This window comes from Nerophis ophidion, linkage group LG04 (genome assembly GCF_033978795.1).
Source record: "Nerophis ophidion isolate RoL-2023_Sa linkage group LG04, RoL_Noph_v1.0, whole genome shotgun sequence".
Lineage (NCBI taxonomy): Eukaryota > Metazoa > Chordata > Actinopteri > Syngnathiformes > Syngnathidae > Nerophis > Nerophis ophidion.
In genome coordinates, this window is record NC_084614.1 from 19,416,299 (window position 1) to 19,431,957 (window position 15,659).

General features: G+C 39.1%; 1 protein-coding gene across 5 annotated transcripts in view; it reads left to right on the forward strand.

The window, feature by feature from the left end:
- Positions 1–15,659, forward strand: part of nt5c1aa (5'-nucleotidase, cytosolic IAa) — a 73,469-nt gene that overhangs the window by 55,686 nt on the left and 2,124 nt on the right. For 3 of the 5 annotated variants that reach the window (XM_061897364.1, XM_061897363.1, XM_061897365.1), the window contains 3 exons: positions 2,649–2,771; positions 4,708–4,892; positions 4,956–5,308. In XM_061897364.1, the coding sequence (XP_061753348.1) occupies positions 2,649–2,771; positions 4,708–4,892; positions 4,956–5,308 (661 nt within the window). Of the gene's footprint in view, positions 1–2,648; positions 2,772–4,707; positions 4,893–4,955; positions 7,240–8,042; positions 11,534–15,659 lie in introns of those variants that run through there. The other 2 variants (XR_009806415.1, XM_061897366.1) reach the window with 2 other exon arrangements.

A 15,659-nucleotide genomic window follows, 5' to 3' on the forward strand; every position in this document is an offset into this window, starting at 1 on the left:
GATCCCATGGGCGTGACACCGGCCCAGTCACATAATATCTACGGCTTTTCACACACACACAAGTGAATGCAAGGCATACTTGATCAACAGCCATACAGGTCACACTGAGGGTGGCCGTATAAACAACTTTAACACTGTTACAAATATGCGCCACACTGTGAACCCACATCAAACTAGAATGACAAATACATTTCAAGAGAACAGCCACACCGTAACACAACATAAACAAAACAGAAGAAATACCCAGAACCACTTACAGCACTGACTCTTTCGGGACGCTACAATATACACCTCCCACTACCCCATACCCCCCTCCCCAACCCCGCCCACCTCAACCTCCTCATGCTCTCTCAGGGAGAGCATGTCCCAAATTCCAAGCTACTGTTTTGAGGCATGTTAAAAAAAATAATGCACTTTGTGACTTCAATAATAAATATGACAGTGACATCTTGGCTTTTTTTTCCATAACTTGAGTTGATTTATTTTGGAAAACCTTGTTACATTGTTTAATGCATCCAGCGGGGAATCACAAAAAAATTAGGCATGATACTGTGTTAATTCTATGACTGTATATATCGGTATTGGTTGATATCGGTATCTGTAATTAAGAGTTGGAAAAAATCGGAATATAGGATGTTGGCAAAAAAGCCATTATCGGACATCTATAGTAAATTTCAATGATTATAAATGAATGTGTTTTGCATTTTACCAATGTGACAGCTTGAGGAAAATCCTTTTCCAAACACATCTTTAACGTTGAACTGCCAACATAAGAATGGTAAACAGGAAGTGCTTAGAGCAGGGGTCACCAACGCGGTGCCCGCGGGCACCAGGTAACCCGTAAGGACCAGATGAGTAGCCCGCTGGCTTGTTCTAAAAATTGCTCAAATAGCAGCACTTACCAGTGAGCTGCCTCTATTTTTTAAATTGTATTTATTTACTAACAAGCTGGTCTCGCTTTGCTCGACATTTTTAATTCTAAGAGAGACAAAACTCAAATCGAATTTGAAAATCCAAGAAAATATTTTAATAACTTGTTTAAATAAATTCATTTATTTATTTATTTTTTTAAATTGTACAAAGACAATTTTAAAGAAAAAAATACAACCTTAAAAATTATTTTAGGACCTTTTTACCTTTTAAATTCCTTCCTCTTCTTTCCTGACAATTTAAATCAATGTTCAAGTAAATTATTTTTTTTTATTGTAAAGAATAATAAATACATTTTAATTTAATTCTTCGTTTTAGCCTCTGTTTTTTCGACGAAGAATATTTGTGAAATATTTCTTCAAACTTATTATGATTAAAATTTAAAAAAAAATATCCTGGCGAATCTAGAAAATCTGTAGAATCAAATTTAAACCTTATTTCAAAGTCTTTCGAATTTCTTTTAAAATTTTTGTCCTGGAAAACCTAGAAGAAATAATGATTTGTCTTTGTTAGAAATAAAGCTTGGTCCAATTTGTTATATATTTTAACAAAGCTATTTAAGACAGGTTATCAAAATTGTAAGATTATTCTTAATCAGGAAAAATTACTAATGATGTTCCATAATTTCTTTTTTACATTTTTTTCTAAAAGATTCGAATTAGCTAGTTTTTCTCTTCATTTTTTTCGGTTGAATTTTGAATTTTAAAGAGTCAAAATTGAAGATAAACAATGTTTCAAAATTACATTTTCTTTTTTTTTTGTGTGTGTGTTTTCTCCTCTTTTAAACCGTTCAATTAAGTGTTTTTTTTTCATCATTTATTCTCTACAAAAAAACATTCTGTAGAAGGAAAAAAATGTATGACGGAATGACAGACAGAAATACCCATTTTTTTTATATATACATTTATCTGTTTCTTTATATATTTATTGTGACGAATCATTAAGATGACCAGTGTTTGACAAAGATAAATATATATTAATAATAACATTTCTGGCAATTTATTTAAGTGTGTATCGAACTGGTAGCCTTTCCCATTAATCAGTACCCAAGAAGTAGCTCTTGGTTTCAAAAACGTTGATGACCCCTGGCTTAGAGTTTAATGGATTTGTAAATATACTGGTACAAAGTCTACTTTCTTTATGTTCTTTGTGGTGCACCAATTTTTTCCTGAGAATTTTCAACGAACAAAGTGTTTTGTTAAGAGCATTATTCGTAATATTTACATTTTCAAAATCTATTTTTGGCCAAAGTAAGACCAATAAATCAATTTCGGAGCCATCTTTAATTTTAAATTATTATGTTATGATTTTATCAGTCCGACCCAAATGGGAATGGATTTTCCTCCTTGCAGCTACTAAGCTAAAATTAGTTTGACACCCCTTGGTTCCAGCGTCAGATTACAAAGGTGGACTCACGCAATGCTCTTGGGGTAAAACTTTACCATATATGGAGATATCCGCTGACATGCACTGTGAAAAATGTCGTAAATTGGGGCTCTTTTGGAGGAAGTTTGAAGGAATGCAAGATTGTTTTATAAATATCTTTGGGACTTATGCAGATCCCAAATACACAAAAACAAGTAACAATAGATAAGAAAAGTTGGTTTTGCTTAACGGGTCCCACTTTAAGTTCTTCCCTTTGCAGCTATATATAGGAACTGCGTCCTCTGTCCCATGCACTTCTAACACATCGGTTTCCTTTTCAATCCTGTCGTCAGATCTGTTCATAGAGAGGTTTTGCATGACGGGTGGAAGCAGTCCTATTGGCTATCTGAAGGCCTGGCAAACCAACCTCTACCTGTCAGCTGATGCAGACAAGGTCAGAGAAGCGCTGTCTGAAGGTAAGAACACACAAGGTGTCAACCAGGGAGCGCTAACGATGACTGACAAGGGCGAATAAGCTTAGTTTGAGTTCTTGCAAGAATTTTTGCGGTAATTTGTGCAATAATAACAAAGCCTGAAGGAAGTTAATTCAATCACTTTGACATCAGCATAATAATTCATCACAGTAAAAAAAAATCTACAAAAGATAGACAATATTCTCAGTGGTACTGTGATTAGAGTGTCTGCCGAGTGAGTTCAAACCCCGGCCGAGTCATACTCTTTTTTTTTTTTTTTATGAAGCCACACTGTTGTAACACGTGCTGAATGTGGCTGGGCGTTGTCTTGCTGAAATAAGCAGGGGCGTCCATAAAAAAGACGGCACTTAGATGGCAGCATATGTTGTTCCAAAACCTGTATGCACCTAGTCATGCTCGTTTCTTGTGGCATCAAATAAAAAGAATTGCTATAGCGACATCCAGTGGACACATTTAGAACAGCAATTGTTTTCATTTTTGCGGATAAAACGGGCAGGACATTAGACACCCCTGCTTTAAAGGGGAACATTATCACAATTTCAGAAGGGTTAAAACCAATAAAAATCAGTTCCCAGTGGCTTATTTTATTTTTGGAAGTTTTTTTAAAAATTTTACCCGTCCCGGAATATCCCTAAAAAAAGCTTTAAAGTGCTTGATTTTCGATATATGCTTAAGCCACTGTCCATTTCCCTGTGACGTCACGTGGCGATTCCAATACAAACAAACATGGCGAATAGCACAGCAAGATATAGCGACATTAGCTCGGATTCAGACTCGGATTACAGCGGTTTAAGCGATTCAACAGATTACGCATGTATTGAAACGGATGGTTGGAGTATGGAGGCAGATAGGGAAAACGAAATTGAAGAAGAAACTGAAGCTATTGAGCGAATAGGTATTGACGCTATTCGGCCAGGCATGTCTGCGTTAGCATCGCCAGTAAAATGTGCAGACCAACCGATCGGGACTTTCGCATTGACACTGGATCAACTTAAATCCGTCGATTGGTAAGTGTTTGTTTCGCATTAAATGTGGGCGGAAGGAAACACAGGATGTAAATATAGTTTCATATGTACATACAGGTAGCCTAAATAACAGGTAGCCTAAATAGCATGTTAGCATCGATTAGCTGGCAGTCATGCCGCGACCAAATATGTTTGATTAGCACATAAGTCGATAACATCAACAAAACTCACCTTTGTGATTTCGTTGACTTTATCGTTGGGAATGCATCTGCTTTGAGTGTCGCAAGATATCCAGACAGTCTTGTCATCTCTGTGCCATCTCCGTCGTAGCAACGCCGGTAAAAAAACAAACGAGAGACTTTCGTATCTCTTGACACTGGAGCAACTTAAATCCGTTGATTGCTAAGTATTTGTTTGGCATTAAATGTGGGTAGAGGGAAAGGCTAGATGTAAATATAGCTACAAATGAGGCATAATGCTGCAATATGTACACAGCTAGCCTAAATAGCATGTTAGCACCGATTAGCATGCCGTGCTAATCGATGCACATTCTACGTAAATCAACTTGAATCCGTCCCTGATCGTGTTGTTACACCCTCCGACAACACACCGACGAGGCATGATGTCTCCAAGGTATCGGAAAATAGTCGAAAAAACGGAAAATAACAGAGCTGATTTGACTTGATGCGTGTGATGTGGTAGGGAAAAATGGCGTTGAGTACCGATGTGACGTCACGTTCTGATGTCGTCGCGTTTAATTCGCCAAAATTCACACATTTAGAGTTCGGAAATCGGTTAAAAAAATATATGGTCTTTTTTCTGCAACATCAAGGTATAAATTGACGCTTACATAGGTCTGGTGATAATGTTCCCCTTTAAATTCTTGCCAGTTGTTGGGTTTGCCATTTAGGGAAAGAATAACATTTCGACATTCTTTCCCTGCGTGTGTTCAGGCATTGCGGCGGCCACCATGTTCATGCCAGACAAGCAAACAGAGGTGTCCGAGTCCCAGCTGAGGGTGGCGTTTGACGGCGACGCCGTTCTCTTCTCCGACGAGTCCGAGCGCATCTTCAAGGCCCACGGGCTGGACAAGTTCTTCGAGCACGAGCGCGAAAACGAGGACACGCTACTTGACCATGTATGTGTTTTAAACAAACGTCCTCAGAATCACCCGATCACAATCTATCCTCTTTTCTGGAAGGGGCCACTGAAAGGTTTCCTGGAGGCCCTTGGGAAGCTCCAGAAGAAGTTTTACGCAAAAGGCCAGCGCCTGGACTGCCCAATCCGGACCTTCTTAGTCACGGCCCGGAGCGCGGCCAGCTCCGGGATCCGAGCCCTGAAGACCCTCAGGGCCTGGGGTCTGGAGATCGACGAGGCCCTGTTCCTAGCGGGGGCGCCCAAGGGCCCCATGCTGGAGAAGATCAGGCCTCACATCTACTTTGACGACCAGATGTTTCACGTGGAGGGCGCGACCGAGATGGGCACCGTGGCCGCGCACGTGCCTTACGGCATAGCGCAGAAAAACAACGCCCGGCACAAGTCTGGCGTGGGCAAGTAGACAAGATGGAGCACAAACTGAACCTTTACTAGAAAAACACTTTGATGTTTCTTACAAATAGTCTTATCCTCTAATGTAGGGGTCTCAAACACACGGCTCGCGAGACGTTATTTGGCGGCCGGCACCCATATTTGAAAATTTTGTATTGGTGCGGCCTGCGAGTTTTATATGAATGGCGCTTTACAGTGTCATACTTGTACACCCTCGATTTTTCCAGTGGACACCTGTTAGACTCCCGATTTCCAGTCCCCCTCCAGGGGTAATCATTCTCCCGGATCTCACCAAAACCGGGTGAGAGGCACTGCCTTTACTGTCCTCTACAAACTGCAACAACAGCGTGTCAACCCTGCCGCATGTTGTATAAGACTTCAGAGGACTCAGTAAGCGACTGCAAGACATAGTTGATCAACAGCCATACAGGTCACACTGAGGGTGGCCGTATAAACAACTTTAAAGGGGAACATTATCACAATTTCAAAAGTGTTAAAAACAATAAAAAGCTTGTTGTATTTTTTGAAAATGTTTTCATAATTTTACCGGTCCCTGAATAGCCATAAAAAACCTTTAAAGTGCTTGATTTTCGCTATTTGCAATGCGACTATCCATTTCCCTGTGACGTCATACAGTGCTGCCAATGTAAACTGGCAGATACCACAGCAAGACATAGTGACATTAGCTCGGATTCAGACTCGGATTTCAGCGGTTTAAGCGATTCAACAGATTACGCATGTATTGAAACGGATGGTTGGAGTATGAAAGTATTGAAGAAGAAACTGAAGCTATTGAGCGAATAGCTATTGACGCTATTCATAGCCATAGCATGGCCGAATAACTGCGTTAGCATCGACGGTAAAAGGTGCGGACCAAACGATCAGGACTTTCGCATCTTGTGACACTGGAGCAACTTAAATCCGTCGATTGGTAAGTGTTCTTTTTTGCATTAAATGTGGGTGGAAGGAAACGTAATATAGTTGCAAATGCATCTGCAGGTTATCCATACATCTCTGTGCCATGTCTGCTTTAGTACCGCCGGTAAATAGCATGTTAGTATCGATTAGCGTAGCATGTTAGCATTGATTAGCTGGAAGTCACGCCGCAACCAAATATGTCTGATTAGCACATAAGTCAACATCAACAAAACTCACCTTTGTGATTTCGTTGACTTTATCGTTGCAAATGCATCTGGAGGTTATCCATACATCTCTGTGCCATGCCTGTCATCCCCGGTAAAATGTGGAGACACTTTGGTACATTCAACGGGGATCTGGCGGCAGACACTTTCGCATCTTCGGGCCAGTGGTGCAACTTGAATCCCTCCCTGTTAGTGTTGTTAAACCCTCCGACAACACACCGACGAGCCATGATGTCTCCAATGTTCCAAAAAATAGTCGAAAAAACGGAAAATAACAGAGCTGAGACCCAATGTTTACAATGTGTTGAAAATGAATGGCGGCTGTATTACCTCGGAGACATCAACACATGAGCGATAAACAGAAAGGCGTTTAATTCGCCAAAATTCACCCATTTAGACTTCGGAAATCGGTTAAAAAAATAAATGGTCTTTTTTCTGCACCATCAAGGTATTAATTGACGCTTACGTAGGTCTGGTGATAATGTTCCCTTTTAACACCGTTACAAATATGTGCCACACTGGGAACCCACACCAAACAAGATTGACAAACACATTTTAGGAGAACATCCGCACCGTAACACAACATAAAAACAACACAACAAATACCCAGAATCCCATGCAGCCCTAACCCTTCTGGGCTACAATATATACCCCTGCCCCCAAACCCCCATTGTAGCCTGGACGAGTTAGGGCTGCATTGGATTCTGGGTATTTGTTCTGTTGTGTTTATGTTGTGTTACGGTGTGGATGTTCTCCTAAAATGTGTTTGTCACTCTTGTTTGGTGTGGATTCAAAGTGTGGCGCATATTTGTAACAGTGATAAAGTTGTGTATACGGCCACCCTCAGTGTGACCTGTATGGCTGTAGATCAAGTATGTCTTGCAGTTACTTTTGTATGTCAGCTGAAGCCTCATACAATATGTGACTGGACCGGCACACTATCTGCATGGTGGAAAAGTGGACAAGATGGCAGGTTTTGGAGGACGCTCTTAATATCGTGGTCTGTGGGAAAACTGGGAGAATAATTGCCCCGGGTGATTATCGGGAGGGGCACCGATATTCGGATGTGTCCCGGAAAGAACGCGAGAGTTGGCAAGTATGTTGCTCGGGCGGGAAAGACATTCAAAGAAGGTGAATTCGTTAAAAAGTGCATGTTAGATTTTTTTAAAGGAAATTTTTTCTGGCGGCCCAGCGTCACCCAGTCTCTGCATCCAGTGGCCCCCAGGTAAATTGAGTTTTAGACCCCTGCTCTATTGAGTTCCTGCTGCTTTAAAGCTGCAACAGAAATATCTGTTTGGGGACACAAAATGATCCTCATGCATGAAACCAGCCAGCGGTACCATAAGGCACGTGCACAGGTAGACCAGAGTGATGCTCAAGCAACGGCCCTTTTGCTCTCCGTGAAAAAAAAAGTGTTCTTTCTGCCGGAGCCATTTGTTTCTTCAGTCATTTAACAGTAAAAACACCATGTGCAATAAATTCCTCCCAAATGCGTTTGGTATCTGACAGGGCATATATTTGAGTTCTGTCATGACTGGGACTTTTGCGCGGTCTGTTTTCCCGTGGTGCAAAGCGACTGGACAGGACGTAGCGTGAAGGTAGTGACATCTTTTATTATCAACTCGAAAATATTACAAAAAAAACAAAGGGTATAAGCAAAAGGCGCTCTCAGCGGAGGTAAAACAAAACTATTACTACAACTTAAAGGCCTACTGAAATGACATTTTCTTATTCAAACGGGGATAACAGGTTCATTCTATGTGTCATACTTGATCATTTCGCGGTATTGCCATATTTTTGCTGAAAGGATTTAGTAGAGAACATCGACGATAAAGTTTGCAACTTTTGGTCCCGAACAAAAAAGCCTTGCCTGTACCGGAAGTAGCAGACGATGTGCGCGTGACGTCACCGGTTGTAGGGCTCCTCACATGGTTTACAATCATGGCCACCAGCAGCTAGGGCTATTTGGACCGAGAAAGCGACAATTTCCCCATTAATTTGAGCGAGGATGAAAGATTCGTGGATGAGGAAAGTTAGAGTGAAGCACACAAAAAAAAGAAGAAAAAAAGAAAAGGCAACGGCTCCAGGCGGCGGCAGTGGGAGAGTTTTAGATGTAATTAGACACATTAACAAGGATAATTCTGGAAAATTCCTTATCTGCTTATTGTGTTAATAGTATTTTAGTAAGATTATGAAGTCCTACCTGAAAGTCGGATGGCTGCGGTGAACGCCAGTGTCTATGAGAGAAGCCGAGGAGCCAAGATCACAGCTGCCTTTTTGAGCTGCAGGATGAGGTCGTGTAATCCACTCAAGAATCCGGTAAGAGCCGACTTAATACCACAATTTTCCCATTTATTTTCATCATTTATTCTCTACAAAAAACCTTCCGTAAAAGGAAAAAAAAATGTACAACGGAATGACAGACAGAAATACCCATTTTTTAATATATATATATATATATATATATATACATATATATATATATATATATACACACATACATACATACATATGCATATATTTATTTATTAAAGGTAAATTGAGCAAATTGGCTATTTCTGGCAATTTATTTAAGTGTGTATCAAACTGGTAGCCCTTCGCATTAATCAGTACCCAAGAAGTAGCTCTTGGTTTCAAAAAGGTTGGTGACCCCTGGTTTAGTTAAATACCTATCAAAATTAGCTACCTCCTATCAATAAAGAGTTGATTTTGTCACTGGCACTATAAGTATACGGTAAGTAATAAGCGGTTAGTTTTTTCCTACGTTTTGATCCCTGGGGCTTAGTGCACACTTGCCAACCCTCCCGATTTTCCCGGGAGACTCCGGGATTTCAGTGCCCCTTTCCCGAAAATCTCCATGGGCAACCATTTTCCCGAATTTCTCCCGATTTCCACCCGGAAACAATATTGGGGTGCCTTAAAGGCACTGCCTTTAGCGTCCTCTCTCACCTGAAAAGCAGACTATTATATAAGTCTCCGTTATCTATAGGTTGATCTATAACCCATAAAGTAGGCAGGCACGGAGCTATTTCTCAGCGTGTGTTTATTCCAGCCGGCACGTTAACACACTGACGCACAACATCCGGATTCCCATCATGCGTTGCTTCAAAACCACGGCAAGTAGTAATGTCCAAAAACATAACAGGGACGAAGCAGAGGAACGAAGAAGAGACGTGGCGACGACGAGTAAGAAGAAGAAATACTCTTGCAAGTTCCAAAATGATTGGAAAGAATTTCAGTTCATCCAGGACAGCTCGAAGGAGAAGGGGTATGTGTAGTGAGTCTTATTCTGCGTTGTGTAGTTTTTTATAAGTAGGAGACACTCCACCATTCCGTCGTTTCATCATTTATTGACCACCTTTGTTGGAAACATGAAACACATACACAGGTCTCTACTTTTCTGGCGGAGTGATACCTCATCAGCAAAAGTCCGATAGAAGAGGAAGTAAATAACATTCATTCATTCATACAAAAAATAATAATTTAAATGACATTAACAAAAACGTTTTATCACAAAAAAAAAGTATAATACACAAATCCACATACCTTTGTTGGAAACATGAAACACATACACAGGTCTCTACTTTTCTGGCGGATTGATACCTGCGTAAATACCATGTGTAATTATGACCAAACATTTCAAACATTCGACGCTCTAATCCTTACTTAACAAAACTGTGCATAAAAAAATACTTAAAACCACACATCACTTATAAAGTATTATGAAAGTTTAGAAATAATATTTACACAAGAAACACAGAGCAATGAAGAACTATTACCTCATCAGCAAAAGTCCGATTGAAGAGGAAGTAAAAATCCGAAAAAAAAGCAGAGTCACTTCCTGCACCAGATATCCGGTTCTTCAAAATAAAACCAATACTTCAAAATAAAACATAAGACCCTGTCTCGTTCATAATATAGCGCAACAACGTCACACTATTACATTTGCTGGCTGCAAATTTTGGAAATCAGACTTCTCCATTGAACACGCCGGCCGAACAGATATACTCATTCGTGAACGGATTATATATATATATATATATATATATATATATATATATATATATATATATATATATGAAATACTTGAAAATATATACACCCCCAGCTACTCAAACCCCCCCACATCTCCCGAATTCGGAGGTCCCAAGGTTGGCAAGTATGGTTTAGCACATGTAAAGCACTTTGAGTCACTAGAGAAAAGCGCTATATAAATGTAATTCACTTTAGTGGCCTTGTGGTTAGAGTGCCCGCCCTAAGAGCCGTAGGTCGTGAGTTCAAACCCCCGGCCGAGTCATACCAAAGACTATAAAAATGGGACCCATTACTTCCCTGCTTGGCACTCAGAATCAAGGGTTGGAATTGGGGGTTGAATCACCAAAAAATGATTCCCGGGCGCGGCCACCGCTGCTGCTCACTGCTCCCCTCACCTCCCAGGGGGTGATCAAGGGTGACGGGTCAAACGCTGAGGATAATTTCGTCACACCTAGTGTGGGTGTGACAATAATTTAAGAAATATTTATCAACACACACTGATGAGGACTGCAGTGATTCTAAAACTATAATATGTGGGCTCCATCTAGTGGTACGCCAAAGAACCTCTTGATTAAAGTACAGTTTTTTATTTTACTATATTCGCTGTGTGTAATAATACAGTGTCCAAAAGTATTAACTGCCTCGTTTCTAATAAATACTTAACCCTACTATATTTTAATGTTGGTAATTATTGTGGGAGTTGGAGATCCAAGTGTTTTCTGAGGTGTTACTTGGGGGGGAAAGCTCAACAACCACTGGTCAACAGTATTTCTATAAGTGCTTTCAACCGGAAGCACAACTGTTTTCTATTCATGTTTCTGCTTGTATGGATTCTTCATTCATCACTCTAAGCAAGGTTTGTAAGTTTTTACAAATATTATTAAAACAATTCTTACTTAATAAACCGTCCCATGTTTGTTGTCCGTCGGAGTGTTTTCATGCTTATTTGTATGTGCTATCGTAATGTAATCAAGCTAGTGTCGTTAGCATTAGCAAATAAGCTAGCATGTTTACAAGTGTCTGTGTTAGTATTAAACTTGAAAAATTGCATTTTTTCTTGTGTCGTTTCAGTTTCGTTAATTCACCAAAACGTCACTGTCGAGTTATTGATAGGGGTGTGGGAAAAAATCGATTCGAATACGAATCGAATTGTTTACGTTGTGCGATTCAGAATCGACTCTCTTTTTTTTTTAATCGATTTTTTTTTTCCAATCCAACAAACCACTTCACAGCAATACCATAACAATGCAATCCAATTCCAAAACCAAACGTGACCCAGCAACACTCAGAACTGCAATAAACAGAGCAATTGAGAGGAGACACAAACACGACACAGAAAAAACCAAAAGTAATGAAACAAAAACGAATATTATCAACAACAGTATCAATATTAATTATAATTTCAGCATAGCAGTGATTAAAAGTCCCTCACTGACATTATCATTAGACATTTATAAAAATAACAAAAAAGAACAATAGTGTCACAGTGGCTTACACTTGCATCGCATCTCATAAGCTTGACAACACACTGTGTCCAATGTTTTCACAAAGATAAAATAAGTCATATTTTTGGTTCGTTTAATAGTTAAAACAAATTTACATTATTGCAATCAGTTGATAAAACATTGTCCTTTACAATAATAAAAGCTTTTTACAAAAAAAATCTACGACTCTGCTAGCATGTCAGCAGACTGGGGTAGATCCTGCTGAAATCCTATGTATTGAATGAATACAGAATCGTTTTGAATCGGAAAAATATTGTTTTTGAATCAAGAATCGAATCGAAAAAAATCGATATATTATCGAATCGTGACCCCAAGAATCGATATTGAATCAAATCGTGGAACACCCAAAGATTCACATCCCTAGCTATTGAGTCCTGTTTAACTGATCGGAGAGCTAGCTTTAGCAGTTAGTAGGTTCATGACGATGAGGTCTGTTTTGTTTGACCAGCCGTTTTACTGCCGTGTTACAGGAACCGTTTAGAAACAATTAAAAAGGTATGTAATCAAACATTTGCAACATTTCTCTGTGTAAATAACTAATTTCACAACATATATACCTGCGGCTTATAGTCCGGTGCGGCTAACCTATGAATAGGGATGATGCTCGAAACCGGTTATCCCGATTGTTCGATAAGAAAAGAACCGATTCCATGGATTCGAATCCCTTTTTGAGAACAGGTTCCTGTTATCGAAGCAACTATTCCATATTTTCGCGACCATATTGCGCACTGTATTAAAATGCGCCGCGTCAGTTACGGGTGCTATTTCTGTATTTACTGTATATACAAAGGTAAGATATAACCAATTCATTCTAAATAACAGAAGGAGAGCTATAACAAAAACACTGGAGCTAACAAAAGGCAAACCAAAGACGCTAGTATGAGAACTAGGAGATACAAAATAGGAAATTAAACTGGCACGTTGGCACACAAAAAGGAGTAAATAAACCATTTAGCATGTGAGCTAATAACGAGGTGCGTAGCATGAGAGCTCGCGTATATAGTAGGAATTGCGTGAAAGCAAACGATCAAAACAGACGTATAGTTGCGTGAGAGCAAACTAGAGTCCCAGAAAGAATAAACAGACGAGGCTGGCTTATAAAGGGTGGTGATTACAAGAACAGGCGTGCGAGAACCCAGACTAGCAGGTGAAAATAATAAGTGACCATGGAAACGAACAAACCAGGAAGTAAACGGGTCAGAATGGAGAATGAAAACACAGATAGAAAAAAAAACAACAACGTGAAGATCCGAGTAACGGATCGTAACACACAACAACCTATCTGGATTTGATAAGAGATTCGATAAGGAATCGGTTCGATAAGAGGATCCGAAAACGGGCTCGAACTCGATAATTTGTTGACGAACATCATCCCTATGTATGAAACAAAATTGTTTTTTCGTCTAACCTTTAGTGCAGTGGTCACCAACCTTTTTGAAACCAAGAGCAACTTCTTGGGTACTGATTAATGCGAAGGGCTACCAGTTTGATACACACTTAAATAAATTGCCAGAAATAGCCAATTTGCTCAATTTACCTTTAATAAATAAATGTATATATATATATATATATATATATATATACATATAAAATGGGCATTTCTGTCTGTCATTCCGTCGTACAGTTTTTTACCTTTTACAGAAGGTTTTTTGTAGAGAAAAAATGATGAAAAAAACACTTAATTGAACGGTTTAAAAGAGGAGAAAACACAAAAAAAAAATTAAAATTGAATTTTTAAACATAGTTCATCTTCAATTTCGACTCTTTAAAATTCAAATCTCAACCGAAAAAAAAAATAAGAGACGAAATAGCTAATTCGAATCTTTTTGAAAAAATAAAAAAAATTAATTCATGGAATATCATTAGTAATTTTTCCTGAATAAGATTAATTTTAGAATTTTGATGACATGTTTTAAATGGGTTAAAATCCAATCTGCACTTTGTTATAATATATAACAAATTGGACCAAGCTATATTTCTAACAAAGACAAATCATTATTTCTTCTAGATTTTCCAGAACAACATTTTTTAAAATAAATTCAAAATACTATGAAATAAGATTTAAATTTGATTTTACAGATTTTTTAGATTGGCAAGAATATTTTTTGGGAATTTTAATCATAATAAGTTTGAAGAAATATTTCACAAATATTCTTTGTTGAAAAAACAGAAGCTAAATTTAAGAATTAATTTAAAATATATTTATTATTCTTTACAATTACATTAAAAGCGTTACTAAAACGGCCTTTTTTCATCTCCGTAATATCGCTAAAATTCGCTCCATTCTGTCCACTTAAGACGCGGAGATCATTATCCATGCGTTTGTTACGTCTCGCCTCGATTACTGTAACGTATTATTTTCGGGTCTCCCCATGTCTAGCATTAAAATATTACAGTTGGTACAAAATGCGGCTGCTAGACTTTTGACAAGAACAAGAAAGTTTGATCACATTACGCCTGTACTGGCTCACCTGCACTGGCTTCCTGTGCACTTAAGATGTGACTTTAAGGTTTTACTACTTACGTATAAAATACTACACGGTCTAGCTCCATCCTATCTTGCCGATTGTATTGTACCATATGTCCCGGCAAGAAATCTGCGTTCAAAAGACTCCGGCTTATTAGTGATTCCCAAAGCCCAAAAAAAGGCTGCGGGCTACAGAGCTTTTTCCGTTCGGGCTCCAGTACTCTGGAATGCCCTCCCGGTAACAGTTCGAGATGCCACCTCAGTAGAAGCATTTAAGTCTCACCTTAAAACTCATTTGTATACTCTAGCCTTTAAATAGACTCCCTTTTTAGACCAGTTGATCTGCCGTTTCTTTTCTTTTTCTTCTATGTCCCACTCTCCCTTGTGGAGGGGGTCCGGTCCGATCCGGTGGCCATGTACTGCTTGCCTGTGTATCGGCTGGGGACATCTCTGCGCTGCTGATCTGCCTCCGCTTGGGATGGTTTCCTGCTGGCTCCGCTGTGAACGGGACTCTCGCTGCTGTGTTGGATCCATTATGGATTGAACTTTCACAGTATCATGTTAGACCCGCTCGACATCCATTGCTTTCCTCCTCTCCAAGGTTCTCATAGTCATCATTGTCACCGACGTCCCACTGGGTGTGAGTTTTCCTTGCCCTTATGTGGGCCTACCGAGGATGTAGTGGTTTGTGCAGCCCTTTGAGACACTAGTGATTTAGGGCTATATAAGTAAACATTGATTGATTGATTGATACAATAATAAAAAAAAAAAACTTGAACATTGATTTAAATTGTCAGGAAAGAAGAGGAAGGAATTTAAAAGGTAAAAAGTTATATGTGTTTAAAAATCCTAGAATAATTTTTAAGGTTGTATTTTTTCTCCAAAGTTGTCTTTCTAAAAGTTATAAGAAGCAAAATAAAAAAATGTATGTATTTATTTAAACCAGTGAAGACAAAGTCTTTAAAATATTTTTTTGGATTTTCAAATTCTATTTGAGTTTTTTCTCTCTTAGAATGAAAAATGTCAAGCAAAGCGAGACCAGCTTGCTAGTAAATAAATAAAATGAAAAAGAATAGAGGCAGCTCACTGGTAAGTGCTGCTATTTGAGCTATTTTTAGAATAGGCCAGCGGGCGACTCATTTGGTCCTTACGGGTTACCTGGTGCCTGCGGGCACAGAGTTGGTGACTCCTGCTTTAGTGAGTGCGGC